The 23,139-nt window shown below is 55.5% G+C and overlaps 2 protein-coding genes across 2 annotated transcripts in view; both read right to left on the reverse strand.

The window, feature by feature from the left end:
• Positions 1-5,756, reverse strand: part of FCRL6 (Fc receptor like 6) — a 29,464-nt gene extending 23,708 nt beyond the window's left edge. Inside the window, exons 1-2 of the mRNA XM_047839869.1 lie at positions 5,731-5,756; positions 4,607-4,779 (exon numbers count right to left, since the gene is read on the reverse strand). Of these exons, the coding sequence (XP_047695825.1) occupies positions 4,607-4,779; positions 5,731-5,756 (199 nt within the window). The remainder of the gene's footprint in view (positions 1-4,606; positions 4,780-5,730) is intronic.
• A 1,112-nt stretch (positions 5,757-6,868) lies between these two features.
• Positions 6,869-15,118, reverse strand: DUSP23 (dual specificity phosphatase 23). Its single transcript, XM_047841614.1, has 3 exons — positions 14,804-15,118; positions 9,906-13,759; positions 6,869-7,422 (listed from the first exon to the last, which is right to left on the reverse strand). Exons 1-2 carry the CDS (start codon positions 15,068-15,070, stop codon positions 13,574-13,576), a joined length of 453 nt encoding a protein of 150 aa, XP_047697570.1. The 5' UTR covers positions 15,071-15,118; the 3' UTR covers positions 6,869-7,422; positions 9,906-13,573.
• Positions 15,119-23,139: the final 8,021 nt, after the last annotated feature.

The raw sequence follows: 23,139 nt of genomic DNA on the forward strand, positions 1-23,139 counted from the left end.
CCCAGCTTTCTTTGTTCAGCTCTTGGTCAGTGCGCAGCCCAGCCCTGCCTGGGGAGCTCGGGAAGAGACGGGCTTATACTCGGTACAATCTTTGTGCTTCTTTACCTTTTTTTTTTTTTAACGTTTATTTATTTTTTGAGAGACAGAGAGAGACAGAGCGGGGGAGGGGCAGAGAGCTAGAGGGAGTCACAGATTCCGAAACAGGCTCCGGGCTCTGAGCTGTCAGCACAGAGCCCGACCTGCGGCTCGAGCCCACAAACTGCAAGATGGTGGCCTGAGCCGAAGTGGGGCTGAGCCACCAGGTGCCCCTTTCAGTAGTTCCTAAATGCCTCCATTATTCTATTTTGTCACAATGCATCATGATTGTTTCATTGCCTTTCTCGACTTCCAGGCCGTGACCTCCTCAGAGGCGAGGCTAAGTCTACTTCCTGTCGGTGTCTCCAGGCCGCGCACGCTATGAGCTTCTAGACACATCGAAGTGTAACTGTCAGGAGTTCTGGAATCAGAAAGATCTGGGCTCTAATCCAGATTCTGCCGCTTCTTAAGTAGGGGACCCCGGGCTGCGACTGAGTGTCACTGACCTCCGCTGTACAACCGGTCAGATTTCTAGTATCGGGGGGGGGGGGGTGGGATTACATTTCCACACACACAGCATCTGGACTCCCGTCCCTCCGCCTGAGAGTGAATTCCGCCCCCACGTGTTCTTAGGCGCCGTGGACTAGGCCTATCTGGCGGGCAGGTTCCCGTTGTGTTTGCTTGTGTGCTCCCATTGTTACCGCAGACGACCCCGTCCGTCCTTAAACATGGGGCACGGGGACACCAGGACGCCTGTCCTGTTTTCCTCCCCATTCCCTGGCTTCTCTTTCCCGCGCTCTCAGCCTCCCTCCTCTGGGAGCTTTAGATGAGTTCTACAGACCCAGGCCCCAGGGCCCTTGCTCTCTCTATGTTCTCTCCCTAGCTATTCTCATCTGTGACCATGGGTCTGAATGATGGCCTCTAAGGCAAGAGTCCCAAATGTGTCTTTCCAGAGAAGGCGGTAACCCCCTGTTTCGGGACGTGAACCAACTTACCTGGGGGCTAAGCTGTAATGGGCGTGCAGGACTTGAAGAGTAAGGACGTGCCGATGGGATTCACACGGAGGCGGATCTCGGGGTGGCGATTCAAAGGAGCAACGCAGGCTAAGTGGGCCTCCTGCCAAAGAAAGTGACCGTCCCCTCCTGTCACGGAGGAAGGAATACGGGTGGTGAATTATTTGGTTGCCAGGCTAACTCAGAGTCAACCAAGCTCCTTTATGTCGGAAAATCTCGCCTAAGATTCACTAGCATAGAAATACACACAGTGCCGTGCTTCCCAATGCATCTGGCTGTGTGGCACCTGGAGAAAATCACATTTCAACGGAACACCGGGTGACGGGATATCACGCGTGGGGGGCTCGGAGGCTCCTTAAACTCCGCGTGTCAAGACCGCACCCAGCCTCTGCCTCCCAGCCTGGTTCTTTCCTGATGCTTCCTGCGTTGGTCGGTCAGCAGCACCACTCACAACCCTGCTGTGCAAGTCAGAAACCTGCTGTCACCACTCTGATTTGCCCCAAAGTGCAAATTAGCTCAGCAAAAATGTTCCCATGAATGGCACCTTTGGGATAGCAGCTATCGCGTGTGTGTGTGTGTGTGTGTGTGTGTGTAGAGAGAGAGAGAGCACACGCTTTGTATTTCTGTTGTTCGTACTTTCCCCACCGCCTGCCCCCACTGCCAGTCTGGCTAAAATCCTGGTAACGTCCCAGATTTCAGTTTATAGAACATTCCCACACAACCCCAGCCTGACCGCTGTGCCCCACCCAGGCTGGGTCAGGTGCACACACATCCTGTCCCTGCTCTTAGCACATCCATCCCGCATGCGTGGCCTCTCGCACGCATGTCCCCAGGACTGCCGGCTTGCGGAGGGCACGGCCGTGTTTGTCTCGTGCTTTTCTGTACCCTCAGCGTCTGGCACGGAGCGTGGCTGAGGGTGGAGACTGAGACGGGAAGCCGAGCCCGGGGGGCCCTGCTCCCCTGCAGGTGCGGTGGGAGGGCTGCTAACTGGGGTCTCATGGGCTCTCCTTCAGGCCTTCCCACCCTCTGCTTCTCTTATTCCCAAATCAGTGGATCTTAGGTGAGATTCCCCGGCATAAGGGTGCTCGGCTGACCCTGAGTGAGCCTAGCATCCAAACAATTCAGTACCTTTGCTCCTCACTGGTGGTTCTGCCAATCAGTCTGCAGCTTCTGTCCCTGCTCTGCTGCCCGTCGTGCATGCCCGTGACATTCTTCCCTGCCCGTGTGGTCCTGGCAGCACGTGACTGGTGTTCAGGTGTGCTCCAGGGAAGACAGCCCGGACCCGAAGCCTCGGGTCACCAACAACAGACTTAGAAAGTAGGTCGGGCGCCCGGGTGGCTCAGTCCGTTAAGCTTCCGACTCTTCATATCCGTTCAGGTCATGATCTCATGGTTTGTGAGTTCAAGCCCCGCCTCTGGCTCCGCGATGGCCTGCTTGGGATTCTCACGCTCTCTCCCCTTCTGTCTCTGCTCCTCCCCCTTCCCAAAATAAATAAAAAGAAAGAAAATAGGGAGGAGCCCTGCCCAGAAGGGGCTGGGAATGGACGGAGCTGTATTCTTCCCTGGAGATGGGAGAAGAAAAGCATACATAATTCAAGTGATGAATTGGATTGTTTTGGGTTCTCTGTTTACCACCGTCAAACATAATCTATTTCACACATTTATACAAAATGCATAAAATAGGTCAGACTTCATGTTTTGCGGTTTGCTCATTTTCTCCTCCAGTTCCCTGGGCCAACGCGGCCCCCACATGGAAGCGGAAAGGCCGGAAGCCGTGCGTGCTGAGAGGCGGTGGATGAAGGATTTCACACGCTGGGCCCCGGGATGGATGCCGGTGAGCAGGCACAAGCTGTCAAGAGGCCGGGAGATATTTGGGAAGGAGCGTGGCATTCGGGGTCAGACAGGAACCCCAGCTCGGCTGCATCCATAGAATTTGGATCTCATCCTCCTCCCTCCCGCCACCCGTCCCTCTCGGTGCCGATGTGCGGGGGCGCCCAGACGTCATCCCCGATGAGACGGCCTCTCCCTTGGCCTCACTCGCTCCTTCCAGCGCCCACCCCACCTCACTCCTCCCTTCGCTGCCCGGCTTCCCCAGGGTGGCCCACGTCTACCTCGTCCTCTGCTGGAGTCACGCCCCGTCCCGTCGTGGAGGGTCTGGCTCCGCTGGCCACACCTCTCAACTGACTGTGCCCCAGTCCCAAGGCTTTAAACAACGCGTGGTGGCCCCCAAATCCCTGACCGACTGACCTCGCGGGTGGACTTGAGGCTGGAATATATGGGAAGCCTCTCCCCCTCCCCTTGGGTAGCTCTCTCGGACACCTGCTGCGCCCTGTCCTTCTTGGTGGCAGTGGACCAAGACGCCCACCGCCCTTTGCAGCACCCCTGCCCCCCTCCTCCTCGGTGGCCTCGCCTCAGCAGATACCGCCAGCAATGACTCCAACAGAAACTCCGGGGTCACCTTGATCTCGCCCCCAGTTCCACTGGCTCCTCTCCAAAGTGTGCCTCAGACCCCCCCTTTCTCTCCCCGTCCTCGCCGGCCCTGCCTCCGGGGACCCTCCACGGTTTTTGCCTACGCTGCTGTGAAACCCTCTTAAATTCTCTTCCCGGACTCTGCTCTGGCCTCCCGTGCGTGTCACACACAGAAGAAAGAAGTGACCTACCCAGAACATAAACAGACACAATGTCAACACGCCTCTGCTTAAAACTCCCACTGTGCCTCCACCTCCAGAGCATCAAACATACCCCTTTGTGTCATGCCCCGCAGGCTGGACCCTGTCTGCCTCTCAGGCCTCCTGTGAGGCCGCGGCCTTCTCTGTCTGTGCGTCCCTGTGGGGGTGAGGGGTGTGTGTCCTTCAGTTCTTCGAGCAACTTCCAGCTCCTTCCTCCTCGGGGCCTCCTCTTTGCTCTTCCCCTCGCCTCTGGGCTCTGCCGTGTGTGTGCACAATGGCATCGAACATTCTGGAAGGCAGAGCAGGTGGCACAGACACCTGGGTACCCACCATCCAGCTCTATTACTTTAAATACAGTAATACAGAATCAGCCGAGGCCCCGCCCCCACCCCCGCTGTGCCTTCCAGAAGTCACCCCTGAATTTGGTATCTGTCGTTGCCCTCTCTATTTTTGTACTTTCACGACACGTATTTGTCCCTCAACTATATCTAGTGTTTGGGGCACATGTAAAGTTGATGCAAACGGTATTTTATTGTGGGAGGATCGCGTATGGCTCGGGAGATGGGTCCGCGCTGACGCACGTGGCTCTAGCTGTCACCGCCACCTTGGCCCTCATTTCATCGGATACCTACGTCTAACTTGATCGGCTCTCCTAATGATGGATAGCGGTGACAGGTTTCGATTTTTGGCCATCTTAACCGCAGCTGCAAAGAACATTTGTCCACGTCTCCTTTGGCACGTATTTGAGTTTCCCTAGGGTAGACCCTTAAAAGCAGCATTTCAGAAGAAAAGCGAAGGCGCCCCTCCAACTCGGCCAGGCGGCGCCAGGTGTTCATCCCCGCGGTTGCACCTGCCGGGGCCTGGGCGCCGTCGGGGCTGCTGCGCTCGGACGCGCCGCCAGGGGGCGCAACGACGCGCGCCGCGCGCCGCCGCCGCCGCCTGGGCCGCGCCTGCACCTGCTGGTGCCCCACGGAGGGTCCGATCCCAGAGAAGCGACGGCGGGCGCTCTGTGGCCCCGGGTCGCTGAGGGGGGAGGGGGGGGATGTGGCCTTAATCCTTCTTTCAACCAACTCTTTTCGAAAGTGAAAGCAATACAGAACAAAAACTTCCCCACCTTGAACTAAAACTGTAAAGGACCCAGGATGTGAAAACACACATTTGTGTGTTTCACACCCGGAAAGTACAATGCCAGCATCTTAACGTGTATGTTTGCTTCAGATGTTTTCTTTTTAGGAAATTTAACATTCCAGAGTTTGCTTGGAGTTCTCCTCCCTAGTCCTTCACTTAAACTCTCCCCCACACCCCACCCCTCCAGCAGGCAGCTAAGCCCCTGGGTTTGAGCAGTGGCTTAGCCAAAGCATTAATTTCATAACACAGGTATGTATCCATAAGCAATTATATAGTAGTGTTTGCCTTTATTCACACAAATGGTTCTGTACCTAATATTCTGCAAGCTTCTTTCTTTAAAAAAAAATTTTTTTTTAACGTTTATTTATTTTTGAGACAGAGAGAGACAGAGCATGAACTGGGGAGAGTCAGAGAGAGAGGGAGACACAGAATCCGAAACAGGCTCCAGGCTCCGAGCTGTCAGCACAGAGCCTGACGTGGGGCTCGAACTCACGGACCGAGAGATCACGACCTGAGCCGAAGTCGGACACTTAACCGACTGAGCCACCCAGGCACCCCCGCAAGCTTCTTTCTTATACACCCAACACTGGTCCCACGGCATAGCCACGTCCACGCCTGTGTACTCAGTTCAGTGTTCATCCGTTCTCCTAATGACATATTTTAAAATTGTTTTCAGGTTTTGGCCATTTAAACAATGCTGTATATACACTCCGTGAGGGTGGAGATTTTCGTGTTTTGTTCACGCTCGGTTTTGAGCTCCTAGAAGCGTGCGATATGCTAGGTGCTCAGCACATCTGTATCGAGATTAATGAATAAACGAACAGCCTCACACGTTTCTAGGCTCACATGCAGAATTTGCCCAGAATATACATACCGGCGTGAAGTGCCTGGAATTTCCAGGTGAGCTGGCCACATGACTCTCTGAAGAATACTGGAGCAATTTACATACCCCTCAGCAACTTGTAAGCTCCCGTTCTCCCAGTCGTGCTAGCTCTGGTGCTTTGAGATTTGGTGTATGTGTGTCCAGCTTGACCTATATAAACTCATATCTTATTGCCGCTTTAATTTGCACTCCCCTAATTCCTTTCCAACCACCCCCCCGCCATGATTTCCTCTGTAGCTTTTGGGTTATCAGATGAGCAGAAGTGGATTGGGGCGGGTTGAAGGTCAGTCACCTTCAAGCTCTCAAGGGTGCAGCCTGACGCCTGCATCGTGGGCCTGGAGCTCTCTCCATGCATCCCCAGCCTCCTTCCCTTCCCGGAGGGTTTTGAGTGCACCTGCCAGGCCAGACCCAGGACCCGCAGGACTGAGGAGTAAAGTGTGCAGACTTAGGCTCCCGTGCGGGGCAGGAGAGGGCTCCCTGGGTGCCCGTGCTGGTCTGTTCTTCTCCAGGCCTCCAGGTGGGGCCCAGGGGTGCTCTGGTGTTCACAGCTGCCTCGACTCCACTGAGAATCTGGGTGTTCCTGCACTGGGGGCGGGGGTGGCCTTTGGAGCCCCCCGCACTGCCCCTCCTTGGCACCCACTGTGCCCTGAACCTGTGGGAGAACATACCATCTGGTCTGTCTGCTCGTCTATACTTGACAAATTGACCACCACTTGACAAAAGGAAGAAAGTATGAAGGTCAGGGGACAGACATCACGGGAGGGGTGGGGAGCAGGGGAAACTTTGAGCTCATGGGGCACCCTTGGCCTTGGGGCACTAGGGAGACACGCCAGGGCACTGGACTGAATGCAGAATTGGGGCCACCACCGCTGCGGACCTTAGAATAGGGTCAGTTGGCTTAGGGCAGCGGCCCGAGATTTAAAACGCGACACCAGCGACTTGGCCAGGGCCGTGGCTGCGCGGGAGCGGGTGCCAGCCGCCGTGGGAAAGACACGCATCTCTAGCACGCGGGCGCGACACTCGCTTGAGGTCCTTTCGCATTTGAAAAGCATTAAAAAATCACAACCCGCAAGCCCAGAGGCTGGAACAACCCCTTTACTTTCTTTGGCAACGCGTTAACGTCATTAACTTTCAGCAAGCGGGGAAAGCGGGTTCTTACTTAACTCGCATCTTCTGAAACGTCGTAAGGATCAGCAGCCGTGAGGCCTTGTCTCTCTTTGGCAGGCGTGAAATCACAAAGCACCGCAGCGCCGCCCGGCGACGGGGCCCTGCTGTCGCGCGGAGCCCGGCGGGGTGGCCTCTGCTCCGAGGCCTGTGGCGCCTGCGCACTGGCGATCGGATGCAACCCACCCAGACCCTCCCGCAGGAGTGTCGGCGGCGTCTTCACCGAGCGGATCTACCCACGTGTGTTCCGCCGCCCGCTGGGGGCGCCTCGGCGCCAGTCGGCTCCCTGTGCTCCGCCCTGTACCCATCTTTGCGTCACACTTCGGGGCACGCGTGCCACGGATCCGCCACTAGATTATATGCCCTGGATTATTCTTCCCGGTTCTGCGTCTCGGGGCAGGTACCCGGTCAGTCGGTTGCCACGTGTTTACGGAGCACCCGGGTTCCAGGCATTGTGCTGGGCGCCGGCAGCATGGCGAGGTCCCGACACTCTAGTAGGAGAGAGAGACAATGAAAGGAATCATAGGTGAGCAAGGGCCGTGAGGGAGAAGGACAGATGCTTCGGGAATATGTGTGAGCGTATGTGGGGGGCGCTTGGAAACCTTTTCCCAAGAAACGGTTTTAAACCCAGACCAAGGGCGGGGGCGGGGGCGGGTGTTGGGAGCTGGGCACAGTTGGGGACAAAGCCTCGCTGGCAGAGGGAACAGCACCCCCCAGGCTGTCATGGGCAGAGCCCGGGATACCTGGTCGTGCGCCGGACGGGGTCAGCTCGGCAGGCGGGGTGGCCCAAACCTTAGGCATTCCCAAGGTCGTCAGGCCTGCCCCTCAACTGGCTCCTGTGAGGTGATCTCTGAGCTCTTGAAACATCCTGCCTCATAAGGACGTCTTTGGGCACCTGAGACCCTGGGCTGGGCAGAGGATGTGTGCTAACAACGTGACTGTGTGGACGCCAGGCTGCTTGGGGCCGGGCGGCCTCACTCTGCCCTCTGGGGCTGCAGACCCAGCGAGCGGCGCAGGTCAGTCATGCCAGGGCTGCGTGCCTTTGTGACTGCCCCCAGCAAACCCCCTGGGCACTACTAAGGCTCCGGTGAACCTCGCCGTCAGGCAGTATTTATGCATTTTCACAATTCCGGGGGAGATAAGTGTGCCCGTGTGATGCCATTGGAAGCCCATGCCTGGTTTCCCCGGGCTCTGTCCCTTGTGCCTTTCTCCTGTGCTGATCGTCATTTGTGTCCTCTCTCTGCAATAATATGATTGGTAATATGACAGCTTTTTTTGTGAGTCCTTCTAGCAAGAGTGGTCCTGGGGACCCCAAAAAGGACTGGATTCTTTGGGGCCTCGGAGATCAGGGTCAAACGTGGCGTTGTTCTCTCTGTGCACTTGATCCCAGTGTGGTCACTTTGTTCAATTCTACTCCACGCCCCAGGCTGCACCCAGCTCCAACCAGCCCTCACAACGGCTGCCTAAACGCGCAAATTGGTGAATTTGCTTGGCGTGGGCCTGGGGAGCCCAGCGGCACAGAAGACACACTGCAGGAGGTGAGCAGTGCCACCACGTGGGGCATCTACACTGGTTATTCCCCATCTGTCCCACCCTGGGTTTGGAGCAGACTCACTACTCAGCACGCATCACTGAGGAGGACACAGTGATGTCTTTAGTATAAAAGGCAGGGGGGACATCCCAGAACTGTTGGCGGTGCTGAATCCCACACACCGAAAGCTCAGAGGTGACATCACCACTTTGTTTCGTGATCACATATCCAGGGTGACAGAGTGAGTCAAGGGAAAAATAGGGTGAGAGGGTGGCCGAAGCAATTCAGGGAATTTGTTGGCACAAAGGATTCGGTTTTCAAGGTTGCAAATAAGTCATCAACTTGAGGCATAGACGTGCACCAAGTGTTTCTCAGATTTCTGCTCGCTTGCACAAGCACAGGCCTTCTCGAGAGTACGCCTCGAGTCCATAATAGCGGAGACAAATTTTAAAGTAATGGAAGAGGTGCTTATGTGACTCACTTCTAAATCAATAGGGGACTATATTTTTGATGGTGCAGGAGGCTTGAGGCGGAAGCCGGCTGGGGTGGCGGCCGGTCAGGCAGGTCAACACTCCCAGGACAGAGCGGCGGTGCCCGAGTGTGGTGGGGGGGGGGGGGTGGGGGGTGGTGGTGCGTGATCCCAGAGCTCCACCGGGAGCCTGTCGGTCCAAATACTTTGTTTCTGGGGAAACACGAGATGCTGCTGTGTGTTTTCTAATGAGAACAATGTCCCCTCTCCACGCCTGAGAGACAAGGCATTTACAGTTAGAGAAACCCAGGTTTGAGTCCTGGTCTAGCTATGTGACTGGGCATGTTATTCAAACTCTCTGGGCCTCAGTTTACTCATAACGTGCACTGGTCATTATCATGACCTTGTTCGTAGGGTCGCTCTGCGGATCGACTGCGATAATGTCTGTCGAGCACTTGGCGTGGAGCCTGGCACCCATTAAGGGCTCCAATAACGACAACAAAGCCAGAAAGGAGATTCGAGTTTTCAATAAATCATCGGATATTTTCAAGGGCTCAATGACATTCACACGTGCCTCCAGATCGTCCTGCTGGGCGAGGACATCACAAGCTCCGAGTCCTGTAGTAGCAGCTGTGACAGAGGTGACCTGATGACCGGCTTCCCTATTCGGGACTTAAACGCTGGGGCTGCATTTTAAGGAACAGCCACAGCTCGGATGCATTGGCTTCAGCGTCAGGTGCAGTTTATTCCCTGACCTCCTCGGAGGATGGACAGAGGGACGTCAGAGGTTGTGTTAACACGGCCCTCGAGGCCGAGCTCTGACCATGAAGACAGACTGCCACACGTGACTGGGGCTGGGGGGAGGTCGGGCAGTGGGAGCAGGGTCCCTGTTTGGTCCCAGCTCCGTCGCTGCAAATGTGGGCAAGCTAGCCAGCTCTGCACGCCTCAGTTTATCTATAAAAAGGGAAAAATACCTGATTCGCAGAGTGGTTGTAAGGAGAAGAAGGCATAACACGATGTGTGTAAAGCAGCTGCTACACGGTCGGTGCTTCATAAATGTGATGGTTCAGTCACGACGAAGCGTGAGATGCATTCGTGGTCACTGACGCTGTTTCGCGACGCAGCAGTCCCGTGAGACCAAATTCGTTTCCTTAGGAAAAATGGCAACGCAGACAGCAGAAGTTTTGGTCTGAGGCTCGGCGCAGGAGTGCGGTTCATTCTGGGAAATGGTTCGTGACCTGGATCAAATCCCTGGCCCCATGACGTGCTCATCATTCTCCTGGGGAGACCTGGGGGCCCGGGCACGAGGAGCGGACTCCCTTCACCAGGGGGAGGAGGGGCCGCCCTGTGGGACAGGTCCCTACGTGGTGGGTGCAGGATACATGATGCAGACGGATCTCTGCAGCAGGAGGACGCGTGTCCCCCCCCCCCCCCCGCCCCCAGGGCGGGGACACATGGCCTGGGAAGAGCCCACGGAGAAGTACCCCCGTGGGGCTTGCGGCAGGCGAAGCAGAGGAGGAAGAACCAGGGAGGAGTGTCTCAGAGAGCGGCCCGTGCGCCTCCTGTCCCGATTCTGGTGGCTCGCGCATCCGAACAGCTTTCAGGGAGAGGAACCGAAACGGCGCCGGCCGCAGAACCCGAATGACGTGGACGGATGTCTTCCACTTAGAACAGCCTCCATCGGGCAGGGATGGCAAGCCGCCTGCCAGGCCATAAACGTGAACTTTAAAGACACGGGGGTGTGAGTCCACATCACTGCAGACGTTGAAAGTGAACGGTGTCTGTCACCATCTTGGAAAGCCACCCTGGGCAAGGGGGCGGGGCTGGGAGCGGGCAGCAGGAACCGCTGCAAGAGGGAAGCGTTTGAGGGCGTCTGGCCCTTTCTCCCCCCTCGAGACGTGTGCGTCCACAGGAGAAATGCCCAAGCATGTTCCTATAGAACGAAAAGCTCATGGAACGAAAGCTCATGGTTGCCTTTGGTGCTTGCTGGGCTGAGGCACTGGTTCCCAACTGGGGCCAATTTTGTCCTCCTGGGGGACATTTGGCAATGCCTGGAAGCATTCTCGAGGTCCCATTTTTGGGGGGGGGGGGTAGGCACGCTACCGGCATCTGGTGAGTGGAGAGGTCACGGATGTTGCTAAACACCATACGGCGCACAGATGGCCTCGCAACCGAGAAGCGTCAGCCCCAGATGCCAGCGGTGCTGAGCTGGAGGGACCCTGGTTTGAGGAGGGGCACAGGCTCCATGTCCTCAGGGGTGGCCCCTTCCTCACACGTGTCATCTCAGTGAAGGTGGGACGGGGAAGGGAGGCCTGCAGCCCCTCCCTGGTGGTCACAGGAGAGGCGAGCAGGCCTCTGCTCCCAATCCCCAAATATCTGGGGGTGGGGGTGCGCCCAAAAGGCGCCTCAGGCTAACCTCCCCAGGTAGGTGGAAGGATACGGGCAGAGTTTTTCATCTCAAGTCAACTCTTACTTATTTAAAAACCGATTTCCTTAAGCACATAATTATATGTTTATTTCCCCGAGGAACTCTTGAGGCAGCAGAGATCTGCTTAAATTATGGGGACGGAGGCTGCATAGGGGGCTCTAATGGGGTTAGAAAAATGTTCCGTCTCCTCTGAAGGAGCCCCGGGAGGAAGGGAAGGGCAGGTTCCCCTCCTGCCGTCCAGAGGACAGGATGCAGGGGGGTGGGAGCGGAGGGCAGGAGTGTGAGGACTGGCTGTTCGACAGGGCACGGCAGGATCAGAGCAGACGTGAACCCTGGGGTGCAGCCTCGAGCCCCCACTTCCCTGTTCCCATCCTGGTAAGTGGAGGGGAGGGGTCCGGGGAGCAGGCCATCCACAGGCTTGCTCCCTTCACGCACGTGTGTGCACACACACACGTACGCGCTCCCCTGTGGAAGGGGGCTCTGGTGCATGCATGCACGCACACACACACACACACACACACTCCCCTGTGAAAGGGGGCTCTGGCACACGCACGCATGCATACACACACACACTCTACTGTGGAAGGGGGCTCTGGCATACACACGCGCACACATGCACACACAGACGCTCCCCTGTGGAAGGGGGCTCTGGTGCACGTGGAGAAACAGGCCCAGGTCTCCGGTGAGGCGGCAGGTGGAACAGGTGGCCGGGCTTCGGTGCATCGGTCTCCCAGCCGCTTCCGGCTCTGCTGCAGCCTGAGTGCCTGCAACTGTGGGTGCCTCTCACGCACGGCCTGGCTGGGCTGGTGGGGACCCAGGGGAGCAGGATGAAAGACGGATTACTCGGCTCTGATAGTCCTCAGTGGAGAGGGGCCCTTAGTTAGTCCGCTGCAGGACTGGAACTTAACGGCCTGTCTCCCTTCCGGAGACAGCGGCAAGACTCCAGCCGTAACACTGCGTGAGAGAGCAGAAAGATGGGTCAGGAGCGGGCGGCTTGGGCCTGCCTCTGGCCTAGGCTATACGGGACGGGGTCCGCGGTGGGGGGCTGGCCTCCTTCCTCTGTGTCCACTGCATCTGGAAGGCAGGTCTGTCCCAGCGCCCCTGTCCCTGCTGCGGCCCTGTCCGCGCCCGTCCCTGCAGGAGGTGGGGAGTCATCTCACTCAGCTGGAGCCTCCGCACCTGACAAGGCCGGGGACGCACAGCACTCAGGACACGGTTCAGGACCACCTCTGCCTCGTGCAGCCCGGCCTGCTGCACAACAGGGGACGGGGATTCAGACAGAAGTTACAATAAAGAGTCCATGTGGCTGGTCTACCCCATTCATCCTGTGTCTCAAAGGCTCTGGGCCTTCTAGAATGGTCTCCAACCGGGAAGGGAAGGGAACATCAGAGAAACACGCTAAGAGTCATGGCCCCGCATCCCTTCATCTAACCATCAAATAGCTCTCTCCACACAACCGCCCAGGCTGGCTCGGTTCCAGCCTCCCTGGGCCTGGGGCTGGGGGACAGCATCACAGGCAGGGGCTCACGGGGGAGCCCAGAAGCCCACGGCTGGTGAGAGACGCCTGGTCCTGGGGAACTGGCGATAGTAGTTATCTGTGTGCACAACACCCAGGCCTTCTCCGTCTCGAGAGGGTGGACAGGATGACACAGGAGGGGCATGCGGGCCCAGACTGAGGGGTTGTGTCCACAGGACGCTTCCGGCCTGTGAGCATCAGAGACCCCGGGCCCCTGGGGATCTGTGACCTTTTCGCTGACCGGCTCCCCAGGAGAGACATCAAAGATTGTCAGGGAACAGACACATAGCGTCTCAGCATCTTTCAGGGGCTGAAGATGTGTGCTGTGGTCCTGGCCCCCCCTTCCACTTTCTAGAAGCCTGGCCTTGGGCCTGGGCCTGAGCTACCTCACCCAAAGAACAGTGATGGCCCTGCTGTCATTCCTGGGTCACAGGGCTAGTGTGAGGCTCCAGTTAGTTGGCATGTGGGAATGCTTTGTAAACTGCACGGGGCTATGCACTGCGAGCTGGCTCTTTGAAGTTATTTATTCGGGGAAGCAGCGGAGGCCCCCCTGCCCCCCCTGCAGTGCAGCCCCAGCCCTCTCTTTGGTCAAGGCCTGCCTGCAGGGAAGGACCACTCAGTCTCTCGAGCCAGCGGGAGGGCCTGGTGCTTCCAGTGCAGGTCAGGGCATGGGCCAGGCAGACGGGTGCCGGGGGCCCTTATTTAGTCCGCTGGTAGAACTGGAAGACGGCTTTCTCCTGTTCGTAGGTCTCGATGGAGCCGGGTCGAAGGCGCCGGATTTCAGCAATGGCATCTCCCGCGGCCAGGCCCCTCTCTTTCACCAGGTAACAGGCCAGCATGGTGCCAGTGCGGCCAAAGCCCAGGGCACAGTGCACTCCCACAGCCTGCGAAGAAGCAGCTTGGTCGGGTGGAGCCTGGTGCCCTCCCCCACCCCCCTCGCCCTTCCCTTACACCCCTCCCTCTCCCTGCAGCTGCTGCTTCTGGGTGAGGCCCAGGACCTCACAGGCCGGCTCAGGCCCCTGGCTCAGGCTCTCAGGGGCCGGAGAAGTGACATCAAAGTCAGGGAGGGCTGTCCCGTCCCTCGTGGTTTGGAGGCTGCCAATCACACCCCAAGTAGCTGGTTCAAGAGCCGGGTTCCTGGCCTGCCCGCCCACAACCCTCTACCTGCGCTGTCCAGTGATACCCCCACTCCCCGCCCGCCTCCCCCCTGTCCCGCCCCCCGCGGAGCGCGGAGCCGCTGCTCATCCGGATTGAGATATGACATAAAGTACAACCAGGTTTTGAAGACGTGGTACAAAAAAGTATTAAAATATCTCATGAAGAATTTATATTGATTATATGCTGAAATGGTAATATTTTTGACTTACTGGGTTAACCTACATCATCAAAACGAGTTTCCCCTCATTCTTCTTTACCTTTTCAAAATGTGGCTGCTAGAAACTTTAAAATTGCAAATGTGGCTCCGTTATATTTGGACTAAGTGTGGCTCCGGAGAGCGCTCACGAGCCACTGCCTTCCACCCGCATGTCGCCCCAGAGCGGCCACCCTTCTGCCTCTCAGCTCACAACACTCGTTGCTTCCCTGCGGGCCCTACCCCGCACTGCGCGCCTCCGCCAGTCTTCGCGTCCTGGCCCCTGGGCGTTCCCTCTCCTCCCCGAGTCCAGCGAAGTCCCTCCCTGCCCGGCCCCGCCCAGCCCCCCCGCAGGCTCCTCCCTGTCCCCCTCACCGCTCACCCCCTGTAGGCCCCTCCCTGCCCTAGCCCCGCCCTGTCCCCGCCCAGTCCCCCGCGAGCTCCTCCCTGCCCGGCCCCGCCCTGCTCCCCGCTGACGCTTGCAGGCTCCTCGGTGCCCGGCCCCGCCCCGCCCCGCCCCGCGCAGGCCCCTCCCAGCCCCCCGCTGACCCCCGCAGGCCCCTCCCCGCCCGCTGACCTCCCCGCGCGCGTTGGCCTCGTCCACTATCCGCACGAAGCGGTCGATCTGCTCGGGGGCTGGTGGACAGAAGTCCGGGATGCGCAGCCGGTGCAGCGTGAGGCCGGGGCAGGTGTCGCTGTGCGGGGGCCCGCGCTCCGTCAGGGACACCAAGTGCCGCACGCCCCGGTCCAGCAGGAACTGGTAGTGCGCGGGCAGCCGCGGCAGCGCCAGACCCGCCAGCCGGCCCGGGAGCACCCACGAAAAGTTGGGGGGCTGCACCCCCATGGCGGCGGCAGGGCACGCGACAGCGCCAGCCCCTTGTCCCCCGCCCGCCCCCGGGGCCCGGCACCACCCACCCGCGCCCTGGTACCACGTGGGCTCCGCGCCCCGCCCGGCGACGCCCCGTCCCGCCGCGGGGATTGGCCCACCCGCCTCGGGGGCGGCGCCGGGGCGCCAGACCGAGAAGACGGGCGCCGCGAGCCGGCCGCAGTCCGGAGCAGCGCGCTCGTTGATTGGTTGGGTAGCCGGTAATGGGCGGGATTGCCGCAGCGGTGCTCACGGGGATTGGTGCAGCTACTCAAACAGCCGGAGGCAAACCTAGAGCCCTGGATGAATTGCTTTCCGCGCACGACGCCACCCGGGGTCGGGCTCTGCTGCTCCCTGGCGGCCGGTGGCAGTTATTACACCAGTGTCCCCTGCCCCTGCAACCCCAGGGCCTGGCCTCAGGGAGTCTTTCTTCACAGTGGACACCTAGCAGATCTTCCGCCTCCGGGGAGGAACCCCTTCTATGATGACCGACTGGTCTCTTCAGTGACTTGGTGAACCCGTCCAGCTGGGGCGATCACCGCTGCGGGGACTCTTCTCATTTTCTATTGCTAGAATTCTTCAAAAAACTACGGGGCTGCCATCTGGTGCCCTGAAATCTTACCCGGGTAGGAATTAGAGTCCAATGATAATAACAACCCACAGCATAAGAATTACCGTTTATTGAGCATTTGCTACATGTCAGACAGTGTTCTAAGCACTTTACCTGTAGGAACTGATTTAATTGCCACAATAATCTTACGACGTGGGTAATCTAATGCACCCTGCTTTACAGGTGAGAAAACTGAGGCTCCAGAGAGGTTCAGGAATGCCACCGATATGACTAATGTCCGGGGATTTGAAACCAGACAGCCTGGCGCCGGCATCTTTAACGCCCCAGTTTTGTTTGCTCAAGTTAAATGAAAGGATGCTGCCTCTTCACATAACCATCCCCACACTCCCAAATCATCTGCGTGAAGCAAGTGCAGCACTTCTTAATTTCTTTTCATATTTCATGACTTCCAGGCTGAGTCACCCTCCGGTGGGGAGACCAGAGTTCATCAGCCTTGCTCGGAGAAGGTGGGGACCCAGCTCTGAGCACAGCGCCTTGCCTGTGATCTGACCCGCCCACATCCTCTTTTGGACAATACGCTTGCTAGTGATGCAGACTAATTATAATCGTGAAAATAGTTAACCCTCCTTGAATTTGCTCATGTGCCAGGCCCTGTGCCAGGCGTTTTCTGGAAGAACAACACGCGGACGGTATTTTTATGTCCCTCTTGTACGGGAGTAATCTGGGGCTTAGACAAGTTGGTTAACCTGGTCAAGGACACTCAACCAGTATGTGGCTGGGCTGGCTGAGCCGGCCTCCCTGAGCCCAAGCCCAGGACACTTAGCCATAAAGATGCGCTTCCCTCCCCCTGTCCCCTCCAGCCCCTGATACACACATTGGGCCATTGAAAGCTCTGGTTCCAGCAATATGGAAAGGAACTTTCTTCCCCCAAAGTTCAGAGGCTCTGCTGACCCTGCGGAAGATGCACTTACCGTTCACCCAGACAAGGCTGAACATTGCCTCCCCCTCACTCGCTGGGTGCCACGAGCTGAGCCATTTCCCCTTTCCCCGCCTTCCCTGCAACCCGAGCCTTGATGAGGCTCTTCCTTTTGGCACTCACATTTCCCACCAACTCCTGATCACTCTTCTTGCCTATCCCCATCCATCCATCCCTTCCTTGCCAGCTGTGGCTCCCCAGGGCTTCTGGCTGCACTGACTGTGGAGAGAAGTCTCCAGGGCTCCTGGGGTTGAACATTTCTTGGTCCCCCTGTCTTGCTCTCCCATCTTTGCAGCCCTCACTCGTCAGAGGAAAACTTCCCACATCCCTCCCCGCCACCCGGTGCCCCTTCCTTGTCTCCTTGAGATCTACCTCAAAGCCTATCTTCTCCGGAGCTATTTCTGGGGAAGACAGAGATTCCCTTCTCCCTTGAGCCCCTAACAGTGACTCTCCCCTTGTGCATCCTCCCACCTGCCTGGGCCCCCTTATGGAGAGCCTGTAGGAACTCCTTTCTTCTCTACAACTGTGCCCTTCCCTTCCAACAGAGCCCCCATGAAAAGGGCCCAGGGTCCCTGCCTTGGGCTGTGTCCCATGGCCAGGGGTGCTGTTTAACTTTTTGTCTTGGGCCTCGGGAGTCTCAGACTGAAAGGAAGACCCCTCTGTGATGGTTTCCTGGCCCAGACCCTTGCCACTAACCACGTCAGCGCCTTGCACGCCCCGTATGATACTGGTTTTCCTTCAGGTGTTACCTGACAGGAAGATTTAGGCTTTTTTTTTTCTCTTTTTTCTGGGCTCACCTCTCACCTTGTATAAATATGTACTCCCAGGCAACAGTTATTTTATTGCATTGTGGTTACCTCTTTGTGTTGAAGCCAAGGCTGCATCATTCTGTCTTTGAATTTCGTCTTTGAATTCCACAGATCTAACGTGGAGTCTGATACGCAGTGCTCAAAAGTGTGCAGTGAACCAACGAATGGGGGAGAAAAAAAGAGTGCATAGGCCAGACTGAGAAGACACACTTCTGGGAGCCTACGTGAGTCTCTGGGACTTTGTGACAACGCGTGATGTGTCGCTTCTTAATCGCGCGGATTTGAGGACCGTATTGGGTATCCTGTAACACCTCCTTACGGTGTGTTTTTTACATGTCTGTGCTTTTAAGGAAAGAACACCTGTGTCGGTATGATCCTGGCTAAGTCTAATTACTAGTTTTGTTAAAGAGGATAAATAACCCTTGGTTTTTTTTAGAGCTCCTCTCCTGTTGTGCGCGCGTGTGTGTGATTGCGTGTGTGTGTGAGTGTGTTGGGGGGGGGGGTACATATTCCCGGAGAACGTTCTGTTGACACTGATGGTGAGCTGAGTAAGAAGCTTAATTTCCCCGACTTGAAGGAATTTACAACATACTTGCGAGGATTTAGACTCAAATGTCATTGTTCTCGTATAATGAAGCACTAAATTCCTCATCAAAGATAATCAGATAATATATATTAAAACGTTAATTGTGTAGTAAAAACAAGCACAAAGAAGTCAGCGGGGGGGGGGGGGGGGGGGGGGGGAGATAAACCTGGGTTAGAATCACCAGAAAGTCCTGTGACCTTACATTTTGTTCCCTCCATTGCGAAATCCTACAAGTCACTTTTCATTGGACCACCTGGGTGGCTCAGTTGGTTGAGCCTCTGACTCCTGGTTTTGGCTCAGGTCATGATCTCGAGGTTTGTGAGTTCGAGCCCCATGTTGGGCTCTGCGCTGACACTGGGAAGCCCCCTTGGGATTCTGTCTCCCTCTCTCTCCGCCCCTCCCCCACCCTCTCTCTATCCCTCTCTCTCAAAAATAAATAAACATTAAAAAAAAACAATAAAGGGGCGCCTGGGTGGCGCAGTCGGTTGAGCGTCCGACTTCCGCCAGGTCACGATCTCGCGGTCCGGGAGTTCGAGCCCCGCGTCGGGCTCTGGGCTGATGGCTCGGAGCCTGGAGCTTGTTTCCGATTCTGTGTCTCCCTCTCTCTCTGCCCCTCCCCCGTTCATGCTCTGTCTCTCTCTGTCCCCAAAATAAATTAAAAAACGTTGAAAAAAAAATAAAAATTAAAAAAAAAACAATAAAAATAAAAAATATATTAGAAGTAACTTTTCATTGACAAGCTCAACAGAACAGTTTGGGGGCATCCTGTACCCTAGCTCCCCCTTCCCCAGTCCATACAAATGTTTTGACCTACTCTTACACGTTGAGATCTCAGCTCCCTGACTGGCTTCATGCCGGTGGCAGTTGGAAATGAAGCCAGAGTCAGAGTTCCTTGCTCCAAGTAAGCCTCTGTGTCCCCTCAAGGCAAAGGACTGCTTGGGCTGGGCCCCTGGATTGCAGTCAGAATTCTCAGCATCTTAAGTATGCTGCTCTTCCTTTGTGTAAACACATTTCATACCTGGAACCTGATGATTTGCTGATTGGGCTTAAGAAGGGATGGTGTGATGCTGGCCTCCAAGGTGGCCCCAGTGAACCACCTCCTGCCTTGCCTCGTCCTTTCCCTCAGTGACAGAAGTGTAGCCGGCAGGATTCTGTGGAAATGATGGCGGGTGACTTCTTAAGTCATGAAAGACATTGTGGTTTTGCCTTGGAGAATCCAGCTGCCATGTTGTGAGGACACTCAATGAGCCTTATGGAGAGATGAGGTGAGGAACTGAGGCTTCATGGTCATATCATGCGAGGGAGCTAGCTGTTGGAAGTGGATCCTCCAGCCCCATCAAGACTTTAGATGGCCAGCATCTTGACAACCTCATGGATTCCCTGAGCCAGAACCACCCAGCTAAACTGTTCTCGAATTCCTAACCCATGGGAACTGGGAGATAATAACTATTTCTTATGCCATCAGATTTGGGTGTGATTTTTCTGCAGCAACAGGTAACTAATACGAGGGGGAATATCCAGATAGAATCAGATCGAATCAACTCAAGATGTAAAATAAAATCAGATTTGTTTTTACAAGAAAAAGTTATACCATAAACAGTTGTGGTCTATAAGTGTGTGGTATGTGCATGTTTCTTGGGGATAAGGTGCCGTGGTAGATCAATGCCAATATCCCATTTAGAGAGCCGGGCTGGGTACAGGATCAAGGCTGAACAGCTTGAGTGTGGGTTGTGTGTGTGTGTGTGTGTGGTGTTGGAGGTATGGGGGCTTATGTGGTATCCGTATAGTTAGGGATGATATACAAATTATTTAATTACTGCCCATGGCAAAGGAAGCAAGCTATAAGAACAGACCCTCCACCAATCAGCTCCGTGGCTGTAAACAAAGAGTGAAGCCACCCTACTCTCTCGTGGATGCTCATCAGCACTGAGTGTGGAGGCTTCCACACGGTCTGGGTGTGGCCAGATTACCTTGGACATTTCAATACAGGTCTTTCCACAAGATGGCACTGATAGCTTTTCCTTGTTTTTCTTTGTCGTCTTGTTGAAAAATTTCCGACTCGTATACTGTTACAGAACGTTCCATGACTGGACCCTCCCAATTCACCAGTTGATGCCTTCTATTCCCGACAATTCCATCACCTTCATGACATTGTAAATTTTTCCTTTAGAGCATTCCAGGAGTTCACTGAGACTCTAGGTTGAGATGTTGGGGCACGGTGTTTATACCAGAAGCTGTGATCAGGAGCGTTGGAGGTGGGCAAGGGCAGGGGATCGGGCTTTGGTCCTTGGCAAAGCTACCAACCCAGGCAGGTGAGAGAGCCGAGTCAGAGGAGTGGGAACGCTCACGTAGGTAAGAGCCACCTGCGGGATGGAAACCCTCTCGGTGAGCTCTCTCACATCTACGGTTCATGCTGCTACAGCCTTGGTTTTGCCTTGAATCTGAATGGAAGAGATTCCTGAAAATCTCCACGTTGCAGTTTTCATGGCATAAAGGTCAAAACTGGAAGGAAACTCAGAGCTCTCCTGGATTTACCTCTCCATTTCTAGGTGAGGAAACTCATGGGTGGTCCAGACTGGGGACCCCATCCATTCTATCAGAAGTCACTGGGTCACGAAACTGTGTAGCTAGACCAAGTTACTTAACATTTCTAGGTCTCAGTCCCCTCGCCTACAAAATATAGATGTCTACAAGAATACTGATCATTAAGGATTATCGAGAGGGCTGAACATGCTAGGAACGTGTAAAGTACCTAAGCAAAGAGCCTGCACATCATTGGTGCTCACAGCATGGAGGGTGATGCCACCATTATCCCAGGTGATTCAGAGCCTGATGAGAATAAGTGAAGTAATCACACTTATGCTGAAATAGCTCCAATGTGGAACACACACTCGTGAGATGCTGTGGTTGGCAGAGTTCTAAGACAGGTCCAAAGGCCCACACCCTTTGGCGAGCGGATGTGGCTCCCATGATTATGTTCGTTGCACGGCCAGAGGGGCGCACATGGCAAGGTGGCCTTGAGGATCTGAGGCAAGGTCTCGGCTGATGGCTACCAAGAAAGCAGGGACTTCAGTCCTACAGTTGCAAGGAAGTGAATCCTGTGTCTGAATGATCTTGGAAGAGGACCCTGAGCCTCCAATGACAGTCACAGCCCGTCTGGCATCTCAATTTCAGCCCCATGAGACCCTGGGCAGAGGATCTAGCTAAGCTGTAATTGGATATCTCTTTAGCTCCCAAGTTTGTGGCGGTTTGTGATGTAGCAATAGACCACGAACGCAGATGCCCTATTGACTTTCTTTCTTTTCTTATTGTTAGTATGCTGGCTGCAATAGTAGATCTTTGAGGCTTCGGAATTGCTGTCTTATTTCTTGTGTCTTGTCCCCTTGTTTTAAGTCTCCCAGTGTCCAAAACTGTAAACTGCACAGGTCCGTTGCCCAGTGCAGAGGCAGCAAACATAGTGAATCAATGGAACTCAGGACCAGTCAATATCTTCTTCCCTCTGGTCGCCTGACCAACCTCCTGGCCATTCTTCTGAACGCTTTGGAATCAGTCTTTCTCAGAGTGGGGCCCACAGTTGCGTGTCACCTGGGGGGCTTTGAGAAGTACAGACCCAGGTCCCGCCCCAGACCTGTGGGATCCCCAGGTGGTTCATATGCACATCTTCGCCTAGAAGTCCCGGTGTAAGTCCGCTTTGTTCTGCGGCTCTGTGGACCTCTTCTGCTTGACAGTCATTGATAGCACCTAAAACATGGCTTGGTCACGAGGGGACATCTCTAGGTGTCTCCTCCCTGGAGCTGGGAAGCTTTGACTGAGCGGGTCTGTGGGCAGAGGAACCAACCAGTGCAGACAGAGGCCTCGAAGAGGCCCGACTGGCCTGGGTAGGAGCCCGAGGTCATTTAGTAACACCGAACAGTCCCTGATGGAAAGAATCTATTGCTTTCTCTACAAGTTAGGCAGATGTCCAAGAAAAATATGCTTAGATGTACATTGTGGCTTTCCTGTTTTGTTTCAAGGAAGGGTTTGGTTCTCAGATTTCCTTTCTGGAGGCATTCTTGAAACATCATTTTCCACTCTCTCCACCTTAACAGCACATTCCAGGCATGACAGAAATTGCCTGATTTATCATCCCCCCCCCCCGCCCCCAGCCTCCCTGCAATTTGGGGAAAAGGGGAAGAGAGCCACGGACCACCATCTGTCACATCCCGCAGCCCCCCAACAGACCTCTTCCCACCCAGACCCCGTCCCTCGGGCATCTTCTTAGGACCCATCAGCCCCGTGGCCATCTGGACTGGCCTCCACCATTCCAGCCTCTACACGTTTCCCCTCTGTGCAGCTACAGTGACTTTCACAGAACAGAGATCTTACGTTTCCAGTTCTCCGAGAACGCCTGACGGCCTTCAAGACAAATCCCAATTGTGGACTGGCCTAGAAAGCTCTCTGGGATGAGGCCTCTTGCTTTTCTCTTCAGCCCCACCTTAACCTCACTCTCTGCAGCAATGTGTCCCTGTCAGACTTCGTAAAGTAAGGGTCGTTGGAGAAGCAGAGCTCTCTGCCCGTCTGTGCACCTGCTGTTCCCGTTAGCTGTCCTGGGCTCACCTTGCAACTCCTCACCTCCCTCAAGGTCCACTTTGGAACACAGCACCCTCTCTAGGACACCTTCCCCACACCCACACGATCGTGTTTTGTAGCTCTCTTTGAGCTTCTGCAGTTATCTCTATCAAAACTTTTATTACGTTACCTATCTAAAACATCTTGAAGCATTTATTGCTTTACCATACAAATGACGTGTTTTTAGTCCAAAGGCATTAAAAATATATATGCACAAAAAAGAAAAGAAATGATCACCTCTTACCTAATTATATGAGTTGGCGTTCAAGGAGAAGCCGCTGTACGTTTTCCAAGTATGAAGGGAAGCAATACAAAGCCTCTAGAGGTTTACATACCCGTGGGATGGGATGTGGTCCCACATGATTGATCTTAGCCTGGGACGTGTGCGTGAGAGGCTCTCAAAGACCTTGCCTGGAAGCCACTCTGCTACGAAGCTGAAGAATGTCTGGAAAATTCCCACCGATGATCTCAGTCTGCAGCACTGAATGTGGAGAGTCT

This window comes from Prionailurus viverrinus, chromosome F1 (assembly GCF_022837055.1).
Source record: "Prionailurus viverrinus isolate Anna chromosome F1, UM_Priviv_1.0, whole genome shotgun sequence".
NCBI classification, from domain to species: Eukaryota; Metazoa; Chordata; class Mammalia; order Carnivora; family Felidae; genus Prionailurus; species Prionailurus viverrinus.